This window comes from Haplochromis burtoni, unplaced genomic scaffold (assembly GCF_018398535.1).
Source record: "Haplochromis burtoni strain Fernald_Lab_line unplaced genomic scaffold, NCSU_Asbu1 Contig_7, whole genome shotgun sequence".
Lineage (NCBI taxonomy): Eukaryota > Metazoa > Chordata > Actinopteri > Cichliformes > Cichlidae > Haplochromis > Haplochromis burtoni.
Window position 1 is genome coordinate 854,974 of NW_024582368.1, and position 14,423 is coordinate 869,396.

The following is a 14,423-nucleotide window of genomic DNA, read 5'->3' on the forward strand; positions in this document are numbered from 1 at the left end:
TTTTTTTTTTCGTTTGGTTTCTTATTCAACCTTTTCAAGATGTTGTTGCACAAATGTTGTCTCCCAACGAGAGATTGTAATATGTGCATAAATTTAATTAAAGTATTAAAAAAAAAAAAAAAAGGACTGAGGCGGCTTCCGTAGCAGAGCGAGCAGTTGGAGTGACGCAGGAGCGCCGAACGGGCAGATCACTTCTACAGTCAAGATGGCGACATCGGAGCCGGTAAGAGAGACAAGAGATAGCACAAAAAATCGACTAATATGCACGTGAAGACCGGATAAATCTCCAATTCACCTACTACATACATCGCATAACTTTGCTTCTGTGAAACCGAACTGGCGTTTAGGTCAAATTAACGCGTTTGAGTTGACAGATGTTGGCGTGGATTAGCGCTAGCATGCTCAGCAGTGGGGATGTATGAGGCACTGCCTGACTTTGTTGGGCAGGGAGGGAGTGACTGACTGCACGTCGTTCATTCAAACTCCAGTCAACGCATTGTTTTAATCTAGTCGGGTATTACAGTCGATATCTTACGACAATTTTAATGAAATGCCATTACCTTTAAACACCCGTGGTGATATATTATTGGTGCATTTTTAGAAAGTCTGGACACGTGTATATCTAGCCTGCAGCTAGCCTAGCTCATCTGCTAAAACTAATGCTAGTAACTGTTATCTGTAAAGTTAGCTTATTGATTTTCTTTGTATATACCCCCTGCTGACTGTTTTCCATCAGCTCCTGCGTCTAATCCTTAAAAATGTAGTTGAGGTGGACTCTGATGTTGCTAAGTGAATCTTTATAAAAATGCAAGAGTATAAGGCAGAGCCCAGCTGTGAACTGGATAATGGAACAAGGCCCCATTAAGCCCCTCTGTTTTAGGGGGCCTTAAGGTCATGCCTTTGTTACGTTTCTGTAGATCACTTTAAATGCAAGCTATACTGTGATAATATTGCATTTTATAGATCATGTAAGCTTTTTGTTATTTATATTTATACATTGGACTACATAGTTACACTATTCTTATTAGGGGCTTTAAGTAGCCCCGATTTAGGGATTAAATTGGTATGTTTTAGATTATGCTGGGAGTTTGTGAATCAGTCTAAGTAATTGATGTTTTTACTGTCTTATTTTTCTTTTTTTGAAAGGTTGGAATTATTCCCTAAATTGTAAAAGTATGTATTAGCTTCTGTTAGAAACTCAGTAGTAGTAGTAGTAGTAGTAATAATAATGATGATGATGACAAAAAGCTTGCAGTGCTTTGTGATGTTATGATACTGTACACACTATGAAATTAAGTGTGTGATTACCCCCGAGAAAAGCCCTTAACTGTATATGGCAATGACCATTCCATTAAGTTTTTATCGTTAACTTTGTTGAAATTTGTGATATTGAACTAACTTTGACTTTGAAGTAAAGGCAGGACTTTAGCAACATTATGATATAAATCTGACCCAACTACCCCAAATTTCTTTGCCATTTGTGATCAGTAGACTTGTGTGGTTGACTTTGTGATGTGTTTGTGTGCATGTCTCCTCAGAAAACAACTGAAACTGAAGATCAACAGACTGACGGTCAGGTTGTTGCGAATCCTGAGCAGTATATCAAACACCCTTTGCAAAACAGGTGAGAGTCAAACCAGGTTCTGAGTTTGATTTGGATGAAAGCTGCTTGTGCTTCCATACTCTGCAGTCTTCTTGCAACAACCAGCAAATCCTCTGGCCAAACAATCAGAAATGGCTGGTGTAAGCATTTCTAAAATTAGATACAGGGGAGGTTTCATTTAGAAAAGCCAAACTGTGCCTTAAGAGGTGGGTGTGGTGGTGAGATCAAACACACCCGTCTCGTTGATTCAGAGACCGGGACTGGACTCTCATCTGAAACAATTTTTAAGGTTGGTTTTGTCACGTTAATTAAATAGTTTGAGGCACAGACGAAACTCGTTGGGGTTGATTTGGATTATAATAGAATGTCTTCAGGCTTACCAGGGTGCCAAATTTCACCCCATCCAGAAAGGTGTCAACACCATTGAACATTTCACACCTACTGATGTTTTAACACCCTTTCAAATATCACCTTTGTGACCGTTTTCAGAGGGAAGAGGGACTTCTTTTATCCCATCATTATTTACACACAAATACAGAAACTGAGCTCATTGAAAACATACAGAGATGGTGGGGCTAAATGTACTTAATCGCTTAGGATCAATAACCTTTCTCTATAGAGACAAAACAGCTGTTTCATTATGAAATCAGTGAAGAAGTTTTCCTTTAGGAATAAGGTTAGTTGTGTATTTATCACCATGTGAAAAGTGTTATTTTACATTGAGTTGAAAATGGCATTTCATCTTCATCTAGTTTTAGGATGGCAGCTGTACTTTGACTTTTGGTCTTTGGCATCACAAACATATTTACAGTCATGTGCTGATTGATTTTTCTTTTTGTCCCTCTGGTCTCTTGGATGAAAGTGAAATTAGAAACTCACCACAGCACTTATTTTGACAGCGTAAACAGGATATTCAAATTACCCATCTAGTCACTTGGGAAAATTATGGATGAGTGCACAGCAAACCTGTTTTCAAGCAGTTACAGCTTGAGCATCATAGTAAGGATAAATGTTCAGTTTATTTTCATCAGGTTCATATTTGCACTTTCTGTTTGTTTTCTTATTTTAAGGTTTAGAAGAGCAGATTGAGGAGAGTCATGTGTTTTGTTTTTTCCTCTGTGTTAGAGTTGCAGTTGTTGTTTTTTCTATTGTCCTTTTAGAAATGTTATCATAGTTCTGCAGTGGCGACGAGCTATTCAGGAGCATTGTACAGTCTGTTTGGAAATGCTGAATGGTTCTCTTGGCAAGTCACTTCTAGGTCATTCTGCTTGTTCAGCTCAGCCTCAGAGGTCAAGGCTGTCCATCTCTGCTGCTTTCACCCTGGTTTTATTTAAACATACTGACGTGGGGGGTTTGTTTTCCATTTTGACAGTTTTGATTGCAGACTTCTCATTTTGAGGGCTAGGTGTTGTCACTTCTCTCTGGCTTCACTGTAAGGAAGTAGAGGACTGTTGAGTTATTTGGAATTTGTGGTTAAATATTCATCACAGATGTGTTTTAACTGTCTCACCGGCCGAAGGTGTGATTGGTTTCTTAATAAATGATTGAGCTGCTTTGTTATGTCAGTTTTAGCATCAGTGGTTGGCGCTCTCAGAGTGAGGTCGGAGTTTTTAGGTAAAGGAAGACAAGTTCTTATCCCCTTTTTTTTTTTTTTTTTTTAAATCTACAGCATGTCTCATTGTACTTGCAGATTTTTGCTTTTGTCTGTCATAAATATTTACTGCTACTAAATTGAGAGGGGCTAAAATAACTTGGTTTTTTTGGTTTTTTTAAATGAATAATGTGAGGGTTGCACAGAGGTTCAGTGTAAGTAAATACAGATTAGTTTTAACAGTGAATCACGCAGAGTCACTAATTAATACTAAATGAATAATTAGCAGACAAATCCCCTTTGACATCTGTTCAAGGTGGAATAATGATGGATAGTTTTACTGATAACAGTAAAACTATTGGTGTTTTATATCTGTGCCATCTAATTGAATTATTCCCTGATACTTTATTACCATCCTTAAGAGATTCACTTTAATATCTGCTTTCATAGATTTAAATATAATAATTGCTTATGAAGGTTTTCTCTTGCTTTTGGAAAGAGTTTGGATCTTGCTGCGGTCTGAAGGTGAGTCCAGAGATGGATTTGAACAGACTGCGCAGATCCGTTACTCAGCTGTTACATAAGATGATCACTTTCAAGTTTCAAAGTCATGCAGCACCATTTTCATATGGCACCGTCATTAAGCGAAACCAGCAGCTGCTGGGAAGTAGGAAGAACGCATTCAGCTTCTGCTTTGGAAAATTGTTTAGTATACAGTTTACTGGAGCTGAAAGTGAAGTGGATAGTTTATGCCTGTCTGCCCATGGACTCTTTTTATTTTTAAAATCACGACCATGTTTTTTTTGTTTTGTTTTGTTTTTTAAAGTCAGAACCACAACAACTCGTCTGTGTTTGGCAGCTGAACTATTAAATATTCAGATGACACTGTTTCTCTAGCTCTGCTGCGGCTCATTCTTATTTACTTGACACACATTCAGAAAACTGTGGGGACTGGAGCACGCTGATTAGTTCACAGCTGAACAAATCACATATTACTGTCTGTGTCAGAGGGTGATGTCACAGTAGTGAATTAATCAGTCCTCTTAAGGTTTGCTGTTTCGTTTGGCTGCATGGCCTGAAATGATCATTTTATCTCTCGTGAGGAAAAGCTTAAACTACCTGCTTTGTAAACTTTAATGTCTTTAACTCTCCTAAGACATTAGGAAGACTGCCCTAATATAGTTGCATGCCTCATTGAACTGCTGTCTGTATCTGTGTTTGATGACTCTCTTAATCTAGAATCAGCCATGCTTCGCCGCGAAGGCCTTAACTGTTTGTCAATCCAGTCCACCACCCATGTCTGAGAAACAAGTTACCTGGATTTTAAAGTGCATGTGAAGAACAGAGCTGGCTTGACTTGCTGTCTGGCATATTTGTTTATATGCCATTACTAGGCATGTAGTCTTGGCTTGTGACTGTTCTGGGTTCACCAGAAGAATCACGGCTGTGAGCAGTCTGGTGTCAGTATGTGCAGTGTGATGTTCGCATTAAACAAATATACTTTCATCCTCTCTTTTAGCTCTGTTCGGTCCATTTGCTTCATTTGTGTCTATGGCACATGGGTGGGTTTGTTACAGTTGTAAGTGGAGGGGGGGCAAACGGTTCAGCTGATGTCCTCTCACTGCCCTGAACCCTGCCTGCTAGCCTCCCACCCACTGCCCCTTGGTAATGCATAAAAGAATTACAGCAGCCACTGTAAACAAAGAGTGCATTTGTAGTGCGGTTGATGGCTGGCTTTCTCTTGTTTTTTGCATTGACATTCATGCTTTTGTTACTAGCTGTTGTGTTCTTCTGTGAAACAGCGTGTACGTCTGCTGTTAGGGTAAACGTTTCACGCAGAGTCCTTGTTTTTGATTTTAACAGTGATGGTACAGCATCGAGCTGTTATTAAATTAAGAGATACAAAACATTGAATATGCTTGTACTGAACTCAAGAACTGATTGCTAACAATAACAGTTTTATTTAAAAAAAGAAAATGTAAAGTACCAAATACCCTATACTGAGCCCAGCTGCTGTTAAGTAGGAACCCTAAATAGTGTTTTCCAAGAACCTTGCACTTTATTATTAGCAAAGATTGGCAAAGTGAAAAAAAGGTCCAAAATCCCTAAGGAAAGCACAAGGTGTGTGGACTGCAGCGCTGTATAGTGGTTTCAAAATCACGTACCATGCTGCCCAATGTCTTTCTACAGAGAAATCACTTAATTTCTGACACAAAACAGGCTAAAATACAAAAATGTAACTGTAGAAAAACAAGAGAGAGACAGACTTACTCAGGCTGGTATGGCCGGATTTGGGCTCTCAGCACCTGGTATTCCCATCGGCTGTCTCCCATTCAAGTATTAGCCAGGCATTACCCCACTTACCTTCTGACATCGGAAAAGCTCGTACTGTGTTGGCTCTGCGACAGACTGGAAATATGTCCAGGTTGATACATTTGTAAGTGATGACACTTCTGATTTCTGATCCCCACAAAGATGGAGAAGTCAACAAGCAGGGAGTTTTCCCCTCACACTCACGAGGTTTGCTCAATCACAATTTGGGGCAAAGTCATGCACTTTCTTTTATTTTCAGTTTATGCATGTTCAGCAATCTGCATTTTCCGACATGGTTTTGAGAGATTTTCAGACAGTCGGTGTAATTATGCTCTTTACCTCTTGGTCTATGAATACTGAATTCTATGAATGATGCATTTTTATTTGTTTGTTTGTTTGTTTGTTAGATGGGCCCTGTGGTATTTCAAAAACGACAAGAGCAAAAGCTGGACAGAGAACTTGCGTCTCATTTCTAAATTTGACACAGTGGAAGATTTTTGGGCGTAAGTTTTCTCTGCTGAAGTTATTGATGGTTTATTATTAATGTGCACAACATGTCCCTTAATGGTAATGTCAATCAGGGTCAGCATGTTTCACTTTACTGATTGTTGTTTAATGACCATTGTTCTGATAAAAGCTTCTGAAATTCTACAATTCGACACACTCATGTTAGGAATTTACTTTTTCATCTTTCTACCAGATTATACAACCACATACAGCAGCCAAGTAAACTCGGCTTTGGCTGCGATTACTGCTTATTCAAGGTAAGGCTCTTTTTTTGTTTTTTATGTTAAATGTTTACACATTTTCCCTTAAACTCAGTTGCAGCAGAGTCTAAAGACATGGATAGGGTTTAATAGCTGCTTCATATTGTGCGTCAGGATGGGATCAAGCCCATGTGGGAGGACGACAGGAACAAGCTGGGGGGTCGATGGCTGATGACTCTCAACAAACAACAGAGGCACAATGACCTCGATCGCTACTGGATGGAAACGGTAAGACGGCTGTTTTCTGAAACCACTCAGAGTCGTATCCATTGGATGTTTCCCCTGATGGTTGTGATTTAAATATAAATGTATATATGTATAGTTTGACTTTTTTTGTGCTTTTTGCAGCTGTTGTGTTTAGTCGGTGAGTCATTTGATGAGGCAAGTGAAGACGTCTGCGGAGCTGTGGTCAACGTCAGACCTAAAGGTGACAAAATATCCATCTGGACGAGCAACTGCCAAAACAGGGACGCCATCATGACGATAGGGTGAGCCTTTAAAGTCACATTACTCATAATACGCAAGTAGGAGCTACAGTGGACCACTAGATGGCAACACTGAGCTTGCTTGAGTCTTCACACCGCTTCCATCTCATCTCTTCACAGGCAACTTTACAAAGAGCGTCTCAACCTCCCCATGAAAGCCATGATTGGCTACCAGTCGCACGACGACACGTCCAGTAAGAGCGGCTCCACCACCAAGAACATGTACTCCGTTTGAAAAAGCTCCTCATTTCAATTTGCTGTAGATTTAAACAATTGCCGATCTGCGTCATCACATTAATTTTTGAGTTGTCAACTACTGTAGTGTCCTTTCCTTTTATTGCTAAGAGAGTTGTTCATAGCGTGTACAGCTGGAGCTTCTCCCAATTCAAGATGCCAGCGGAGCGGTTGTTTAAAGAAAAAAAAAAACGGGGAGGAAGGGTATCGGGCTTGAGATGTTGTACGACGAGTAAGAGAACACACGATGATTTACTTTTAGAGTTGAAGACTTCTGTGATTAATATCAGTGACCTCTCCTAGCTTAGCTGAGAACAAGCTTTTTTTTCCCAATACTTAATGGCTTGAGTTGTTTAATTAAAAAAGAAAGACTTAACTATAGGGCCTTGTGTTTCTCTCATGCTGAGTTCTCACTCTTTACAAAAAGTGTTTCTCACCTCACAGGAAAAAGAAGGCAGGCAACTCGTCCTCATACAGAACAAATTTTAAGGGCAATTTTAACTTGATTTATCCACAAGTGTTGAGCATGAGCCGGGCTTTCAGACGCACCAGCTTAAATAATCTACAGTATCTTAAAGGTTTGTAAAAGCTGTGGTCACACTCCAAAGTGTAGGGTTTGGATTAAGGCCACTTGTTGTTTCAGCCATGCTGGAATTGTGGGATATTGCTTGTAGGTTTTGTTTTGGTTTTTTCCTCAACTTTTTTTCTCTTCCCTTTACATTTATTTATAATGTATGCATTGCAGTTACTTAGTTGAAAGACAACCATGAAGCTCGTGTTTTTTCAAATTGTTCTTTTTTTTTTTTCTTTTTTGTTATTAAGGTTAATAATGTGGACTACTGCATATAGATGACATTTTTTACAGTGTACCATACAGTAAAGATGCCGACAGAATTAGGTGTGCTTTTCACTGTTTTCTTCCTAACAAAAACTGTAGATAATGTCGCACTCCTCTCTTGGTTGTTGCAAAAGAAAGATGATATTCATTGTGAAATGATTTTGCTCATAATGTATCTTTATTATCTGTAATTCCAGGATGTATATTACCTTCTTTCAAGTAAAGTTTAAGTGCTTTGCATTAAAACCAGAAGCGTGTTGTTTTGTTTTGAGGTTTTTAAAGTTGGCAAACTTGCTTTCTTAAACACTAAGCTGATTTTTAAAATTCCGTTTTGACTACCATTTGTGGTATTTACCAACTCCTGGGAACAAAAATCTGACTTTTTAGTAAGTGCTATAGTGAGAAGCAGCTCGGGCTAATGTCATACTCATGAGGAAAAGTTAAAAGTGACCAAAAACTCACAAGCTTTGCAGATTTGTTGAAAATGATGGAAACTACCACAAAAAAAATGTAGCAGCAGTATATTCTGAGGAAGTTATTTTTCAGTTCCACACAGAGGAGAAATGTATGAAGTGATGCTGTGTTTTCGTCACAGCTGGATTCAAGTTGTTGGCTTTCTTTTTTGCGAGCAGAATCTACAGATACACCCAAACTGAAGAGCAGCTAAAATGACAGAATCTGGAAGACGGGGGGGAAAAAGTGCATGAAGCCATAAAAACACATTTCAGCTTTTCAAAAGAGATGGAAGTATATTTAACTTTTACATTCTAATGAAAGTTTAGAAAAATGCACATTTTTAAGTTTTTTATTTTTAATCTGAATAGAAAAATGTCAGAATACCTCTCAGCATTGTTAACATGTCTGGTCAGAAAATTTTCAAAATACCTTTTAGCTACTTTATAAACTTTGAAAAGTGACGATTCAACTATACACCTGTAAATGTTTCGATGCTCATCAGTGTCTGGGTCAACATTTTCCAACTATGTGCTGGCAACTGATCAAGAGTAGAATAAAACAATAAATGTGAAGCAAACAAACTGGTTCAAAATACTGTATTAACGTGGGACACATAGAGGCATGAAACTATTCTTTCCTTTTTAACTTTACAATTTATAAATCACTACTCCGGCTTTTCCTCTAAAGCACACAGACACTGAAATACATCGAACAGACCACAGTGAAAATCTCTGGAATGGAAAGGGTACTGACAACATCACCTTAAGTGTATGTAGCCAAGATTGCTTGTAATGTCCATTGGTCTATCGCTAGACCAGCTGCGGCTGATGACGCTTATTATTTTTTACTGTCGTTCAAGTTAATCATCCAGTCAAACAGGATCTTATAGCGTCATGGAGACTTTTATTGTTTAAAAGGGTGTAAATAAAAGTCCTCCACCCTTTTAGCTCCAAACGCAGATATGTTTATCAGCACGGTGGCATGACTTCCTTGTGTGAAAGTAATACATCCCAAAGGGTTATGGAAGAGCTGTTACCTAACACAAAACTTGATCTGTGAGGGGGTTCTTTTATTTTGTTTTTTTTTGTTTTTGTTTTTGTTTTTTTACAAATTTTTCATTACAAAAATGATTGCACAACAAAAATAAGCTGTTCTGTAGATGGGGCATCTGCGTGAGATACAATCCAGCTGGTATGATTGTTCGTTTGGTTCAATAAATATGGAAAAAAATTAGTAAAGAAGACCATCCAATCCAATCCATCCAAGAAAAGGAAAAAACAAAACACTATTGGTCCTTCAGCCACGATCCAGCCACTGTAGTAACAGATGTCCTTCTTGCAGCATCCTCACTTTCTGCATTGTTCAGCTGGATCCTGGCAGCCTTATATCACGACATCGTCATAATCAAAGGCTTTACCTCATCTTGTTTGTTCAACAGATTCGAGAGCATATAGGACGAGAAGAAGAAAAATTCCACGGCGTAGCTGAGCTCAAACAGCTCCAGGTTCATACTCAGCATCCACTCAAAGACAGCAGACAGATGGATGTAGAAGTACTCGCTCTGAGCGAACAAGACAGTATCTGAAGGTTCTGGGTTAAGGGTGTTTCACTGGTCTACTGATGGTTAAAACTATGGAGGACATAGAGCTTACACATTTCTTTGACAAAAGAACATAGCTATATGAGGCGAAACTGTGTTTCTATCATTAATGTGGGCTAATTTGGGATTAAATACACTCTTATTGGATGAGCATGAATCAGCTGCATGGGCCAGCTCTTCCTGGAGTTCTCCCACACCTGACTACTGTGTGCATACATCAGGGGCAGAGTTAGCACATAGTCATGGCAACCACAACTTAAATCTGCTCAACAATCTAGCCACCCTTTGCAACCAATGAGACACGTTTGACCTTTACTCATAGAACTGAAGTTACAGTCAGTAACCATTCGTCTTTGGCTATTGTTCTCATACACACACACAGCACAGCAATCCGTTTTATTGTAAACCTCATGAATGTTGTCACATAAAAAAAAAGAAAGAATAACTTCCCCAATCACTGCAGACTGATATCAGCAACTAACCATACGTAAAAATATACAAGAAACCCATAAAAGTAAGTTATAAAAGTGAGGAAAGAAAAACTCTGCTACTCTGCACAGTCAATAGATTCTGTATTCCTGATGTTAAATCGTGCTCTTCTGTACTCAAAGAGCTTCATGCAACATGCCTCATTCACCCATTCACACAAACACCTTTTCCCTATGCTTAAATGCCTTGTAGCTAACATTCACACACATTCATACTCCCATGGATGCATCAGAGGGCAGCTTTTGCTTAGTATCTTGCCCAAGGGTAATTGACATGCAGGCTAGAGCAGCCAGGGATCGAACCACTAACCTTCCAATCAGTTGATGACCTGCTCTACAGCCACCTCAATCACCGAATCTCTGCTAAATGCTAAATGAGGTGTCTAATGTTTCATTGCTGTGCATCTGATCCCATAGATCTACAAGGTTGAGGACAAATGTAAAGCTAGAAGGAAAAGGAAAGGAAAGCTATGGTTAATAATTCACTAAAAAAGGTCATTAATGTGTATCTGCTTCTGTCATGTGGACTTCTGTGGCCGGTCCCACTTGGTAAACACAGGAGCTGACCGGATCCAAATATGTCCCAGTGTGTTATAACTCATGCATTAGTTCTAGAGCTAGCTGCTGAAATCCCTTGTTTAAAGGAACACCAAATTAACCCATCAAAAGTTTACTATTAACCTGCGTGCTTAACCAGCCACAAGGTCGATGGGTATGGCTTAAGAAACAACAACAATAAAAATAAAAAATAAAGTTGGCTCCATGATTTGTGAAAGGATACAGATGACGGTCACAATTACTTGAATCACAGTGGAGATGATTCGCAGTGGGTAGAGAACCTTTTCATATCCAGATAGGGCGCACTTCCCTGTCAGCACGGTGAGAATGGCCGTGTAGAAGCACGCGCACATGAAACTGATGGCAGCCCCGAGGTAGTGGAGGAGTGACACGTGAAACGGCTGTGGAGGACATTCACCATCAAATCCAGCGAATAATAGCAGGCTGTTTAAATCAAGACTAAGATTGCGAAAGGTGTTGGCATGTGAGCAGAGATGGGCAGTAACGCGTTACTGTAATCTGATTACTTTTTTCAAGTAACGAGTAAGGTAAGGGATTACTATTGCAAAAACGGTAATTAGATTACAGTTACTTTCCCGTAGGAACGCTGCGTTACTGCGTTACTAAAACCGTGATTTTTTGCGAGAATGTCTCACGACAGCTGTGTTGGTGACAACAGCTGTGTGCAGATCAACAATGGATCACATATCGATTGTGGGAGAGAGTATGAGCGTGCAGCGTTTAAAGCGTGGAAGTACTGACCTTACTTTGAGTTTGATTCCATAAAAAGTGACAAAAACATTAGCGTCCATCGTGCGTGGGAAGAAAACTTCTTTTTACAGCGAAAAAAACCCCTAAACTTCCAAGCAAGCACCGAGTGCGCAACGACGTAATGGGAAATTCACAGAGAAACTCGCGGATTCTTCAACTGACCGCGGCACACCTGCACCAGGGTAAACCTCCGCCTACCCAGTCCTGCTTTACAGGTGAAAATAGAGCAACAGGACCGCTGAGTCTTTGACTTTATTTATTTTCTGCTGTGTTTTACTTGCATCTATTTGAAAGACTGAGTGTAAACACAAAAAATATTTTATTTTATGTGCTGGAATGTGCAGAAAATAGGTTTAAATGTTAAACTAATTTCTTCCAGTCAGAGAATGTTGCATATAATTAAATGTTTTGCTTGATAAAGTTAAAAGATTAAAACTAATAAAACAAGTTAAAAAAGAGACTTTTCCATTTGATTACATTTTGTATGATGGATTATGTAGAAAAAGTAGAATTGGGCTGAAAGATCTATCGCTTTATCACCTATTCAGGTTGTAAATCGTGTTTTTAAAAGTAACTAAGTAACTAAGTAATTAATTACTTTTGAAAATAAGTAATCAGTAAAGTAACGGGATTACTTTTTTGCGGAAGTAATCAGTAATTAGTTACTGATTACTTTTTTCAAGTAACTTGACCAACACTGCATGTGAGTGAGTACTATCAGGCAGTGTGCAGTGAAAAATACGATGTCGCCGAACAGGTTTATGATTTGAAACATTTTCCAAGTATTTGGATGTCCTTAAACCCTTTGTTTTAATTATAACTGGTTTCCTTTCATTCCTGCTTCACTAACTGATTTTTCTAGAATCGTTTTGTCACTACATGTAAGTGCAGTATAACACTACAGATCACGTAGCAGAGTGTCATATTTGCCCTTTAACACACTAAAAAACACTATAAGCCAAGCATAAATGGCACTTTAGTGTGCTTGGGCTCTCATTATAGATGGCCTAAAGCTACAAGATACCCGCCTTTATTTGCTGTTTTAGCACAAGCGCAAACAGAAATTCTCATTTAGATCTGAAACAATGTAACCCTGCAGAAACACCGCTGCAGTATGACGTTCGGCACTTACGTTGCAGTTTCCGGCTGCGAATGCCCCCATGGCTGCAATCACACCAAAGACCAGTGCAAATTTACTCAGCATGGACTGACTTGAGTGCCTCTCCATTATATGGGCATGGTGGAATATGCAGAACAGGAAAACTAAAGAAGAGATCGCAGTTGGTGTGACACACATCCCTCATACATATATATGTGTGTATAATGGTTTAGGCATTTAGCAGGTAAACTCACACATGAAGGATCCGGCGTTGATTGTGGCTGTAAAAAGTGAATTTTCTGGCGGATATGTTCCACTTGAGCTGAAATAACATATTTAGTTTGTTTCATTCTGTCTCAAGATTTCATTCCAGGGAAGAAGAAAAATAAACGGGTGCATTTAGTCTTCTTTTACCTTATTGTAGGAACCCAGCAGCATCCAGCATCAGTATGATTAGCCCTGCAGTAGTTGCCGTTACCCCTGAAAACAAGTTAATTCCATTTTAGAGGCTGCATTATTAAATAAACACTGGGTCATATTTAAAACAAAATGAGGATGATTTAAAAAGTCACCAGTCAGTGAGGGCGCACACATGATTGTTGGAGAAGGCTAGCCCGTATCTGGAAATATAAAACAAAAGAAAAACTGTTAAGAATCTGCAAACATCAAACCAGAAATGCTTCCAAGGAAGTGTCACAGCATGTAAGCATCAACGCCAAGCACGTTTTCAGTTTGGTGTGACTCAGTCGTTAAAGTCGTTTGTTCAACAAGATTTTCTTTTATGAACTTAGTGACAGACACAGTTCACACCCTGCAAACGGAACAAGCCGGCTCACATATTTTCAAACTCCAAAGCAGGTGAGTTCTGACGTGCCTTTACATTTAGAAGCTGCTCTGACGTCGACGACTGTTTCCACAGACGATGTGCAGATAAAACAGTACAATAAAAGATTGTGAAAAGCAGCGGAAATAATATGATGCCATTTTCTTTACTTCCTCTTCATGGCCAAATGTTATCAGCATTGCAGAAATCCCACTGATTTCTGAAAGTGCCAGGAAAACGCAGTTCATGTACTAAGCTTGACTATCAAGTACATGGTGTGACGTTATCGGGAAAAACATTCAGATATGAATAAACTCTGTTTACTAGTTTCACATAGAAAGAACATTGTTATGACTGAGTAAAAATGACATGTTTAAAAACGTTCCCACAGCTTTATGATAGTGTAAATGTCAAAAAACAAACAGTGAATCTGTAGTAAACTTACACACTCCACGTTCCAATGAAGGACACCAGGGAAAGACAGATGGGGAAAATAATCCACAACCCCATGTCTGGATGATGATGACGACAAGCAGCAAAGAGACGGATTCCAGAGGTCCAGCTGTCTTAAAAATACTCAATGTCAAGCCTCTTTGGGGGGTTTATAGAAGCCTCATGCAGTCAGCATTATATACAATCAGTACTAGAACAGAAAACCCCCCAAAAAAATCCTAACTTCAAGTCCTTGGAGCAGACGTTTGCACTGCTGTTGTTAGTTTAGTCTTCCTCCATCCGGAGAACTACCTCCCTTTTAAATCAGACTGTCTCTGCCACTCCTTCAGGGCACCACCTTGCTG

At 39.2% G+C, this 14,423-nt stretch overlaps 2 protein-coding genes across 2 annotated transcripts; one reads left to right on the plus strand and one right to left on the minus strand.

Moving 5' to 3' along the window:
- The first annotated feature begins 116 nt into the window (after positions 1–116).
- Positions 117–7,798, plus strand: eif4e1c (eukaryotic translation initiation factor 4E family member 1c). Its single transcript, XM_005913941.3, has 7 exons — positions 117–223; positions 1,539–1,624; positions 5,915–6,010; positions 6,208–6,271; positions 6,389–6,502; positions 6,623–6,762; positions 6,880–7,798. The coding sequence occupies exons 1-7, from the start codon at positions 206–208 to the stop codon at positions 6,992–6,994; spliced, it is 633 nt and encodes a 210-aa protein (XP_005914003.1). The 5' UTR covers positions 117–205; the 3' UTR covers positions 6,995–7,798.
- On the minus strand, positions 7,725–14,405 carry si:dkey-228d14.5 (uncharacterized protein LOC796266 homolog). The gene is made up of 7 exons (XM_005913942.2): positions 14,072–14,405; positions 13,376–13,423; positions 13,218–13,283; positions 13,058–13,125; positions 12,837–12,967; positions 11,157–11,334; positions 7,725–9,868 (listed from the first exon to the last, which is right to left on the minus strand). The coding sequence occupies exons 1-7, from the start codon at positions 14,134–14,136 to the stop codon at positions 9,675–9,677; spliced, it is 750 nt and encodes a 249-aa protein (XP_005914004.1). The 5' UTR covers positions 14,137–14,405; the 3' UTR covers positions 7,725–9,674.
- Positions 14,406–14,423: the final 18 nt, after the last annotated feature.

Coding starts and splice junctions, on each gene's coding strand:
- si:dkey-228d14.5 (XM_005913942.2), bottom strand. CDS start 14,136: ATGGGGTTGTGGATTATTTTCCCCATCTGTCTTTCCCTGGTGTCCTTC. Junction 13,284..13,375: donor GTGTGCGCCCTCACTGACTG/GTGACTTTTTAA, acceptor ACTTGTTTTCAG/GGGTAACGGCAACTACTGCA. Junction 12,968..13,057: donor CAACGCCGGATCCTTCATGT/GTGAGTTTACCT, acceptor TCTCTTCTTTAG/TTTTCCTGTTCTGCATATTC.
- eif4e1c (XM_005913941.3), top strand. Junction 6,011..6,207: donor ACAGTGGAAGATTTTTGGGC/GTAAGTTTTCTC, acceptor TCTTTCTACCAG/ATTATACAACCACATACAGC. Junction 6,272..6,388: donor GCGATTACTGCTTATTCAAG/GTAAGGCTCTTT, acceptor ATTGTGCGTCAG/GATGGGATCAAGCCCATGTG.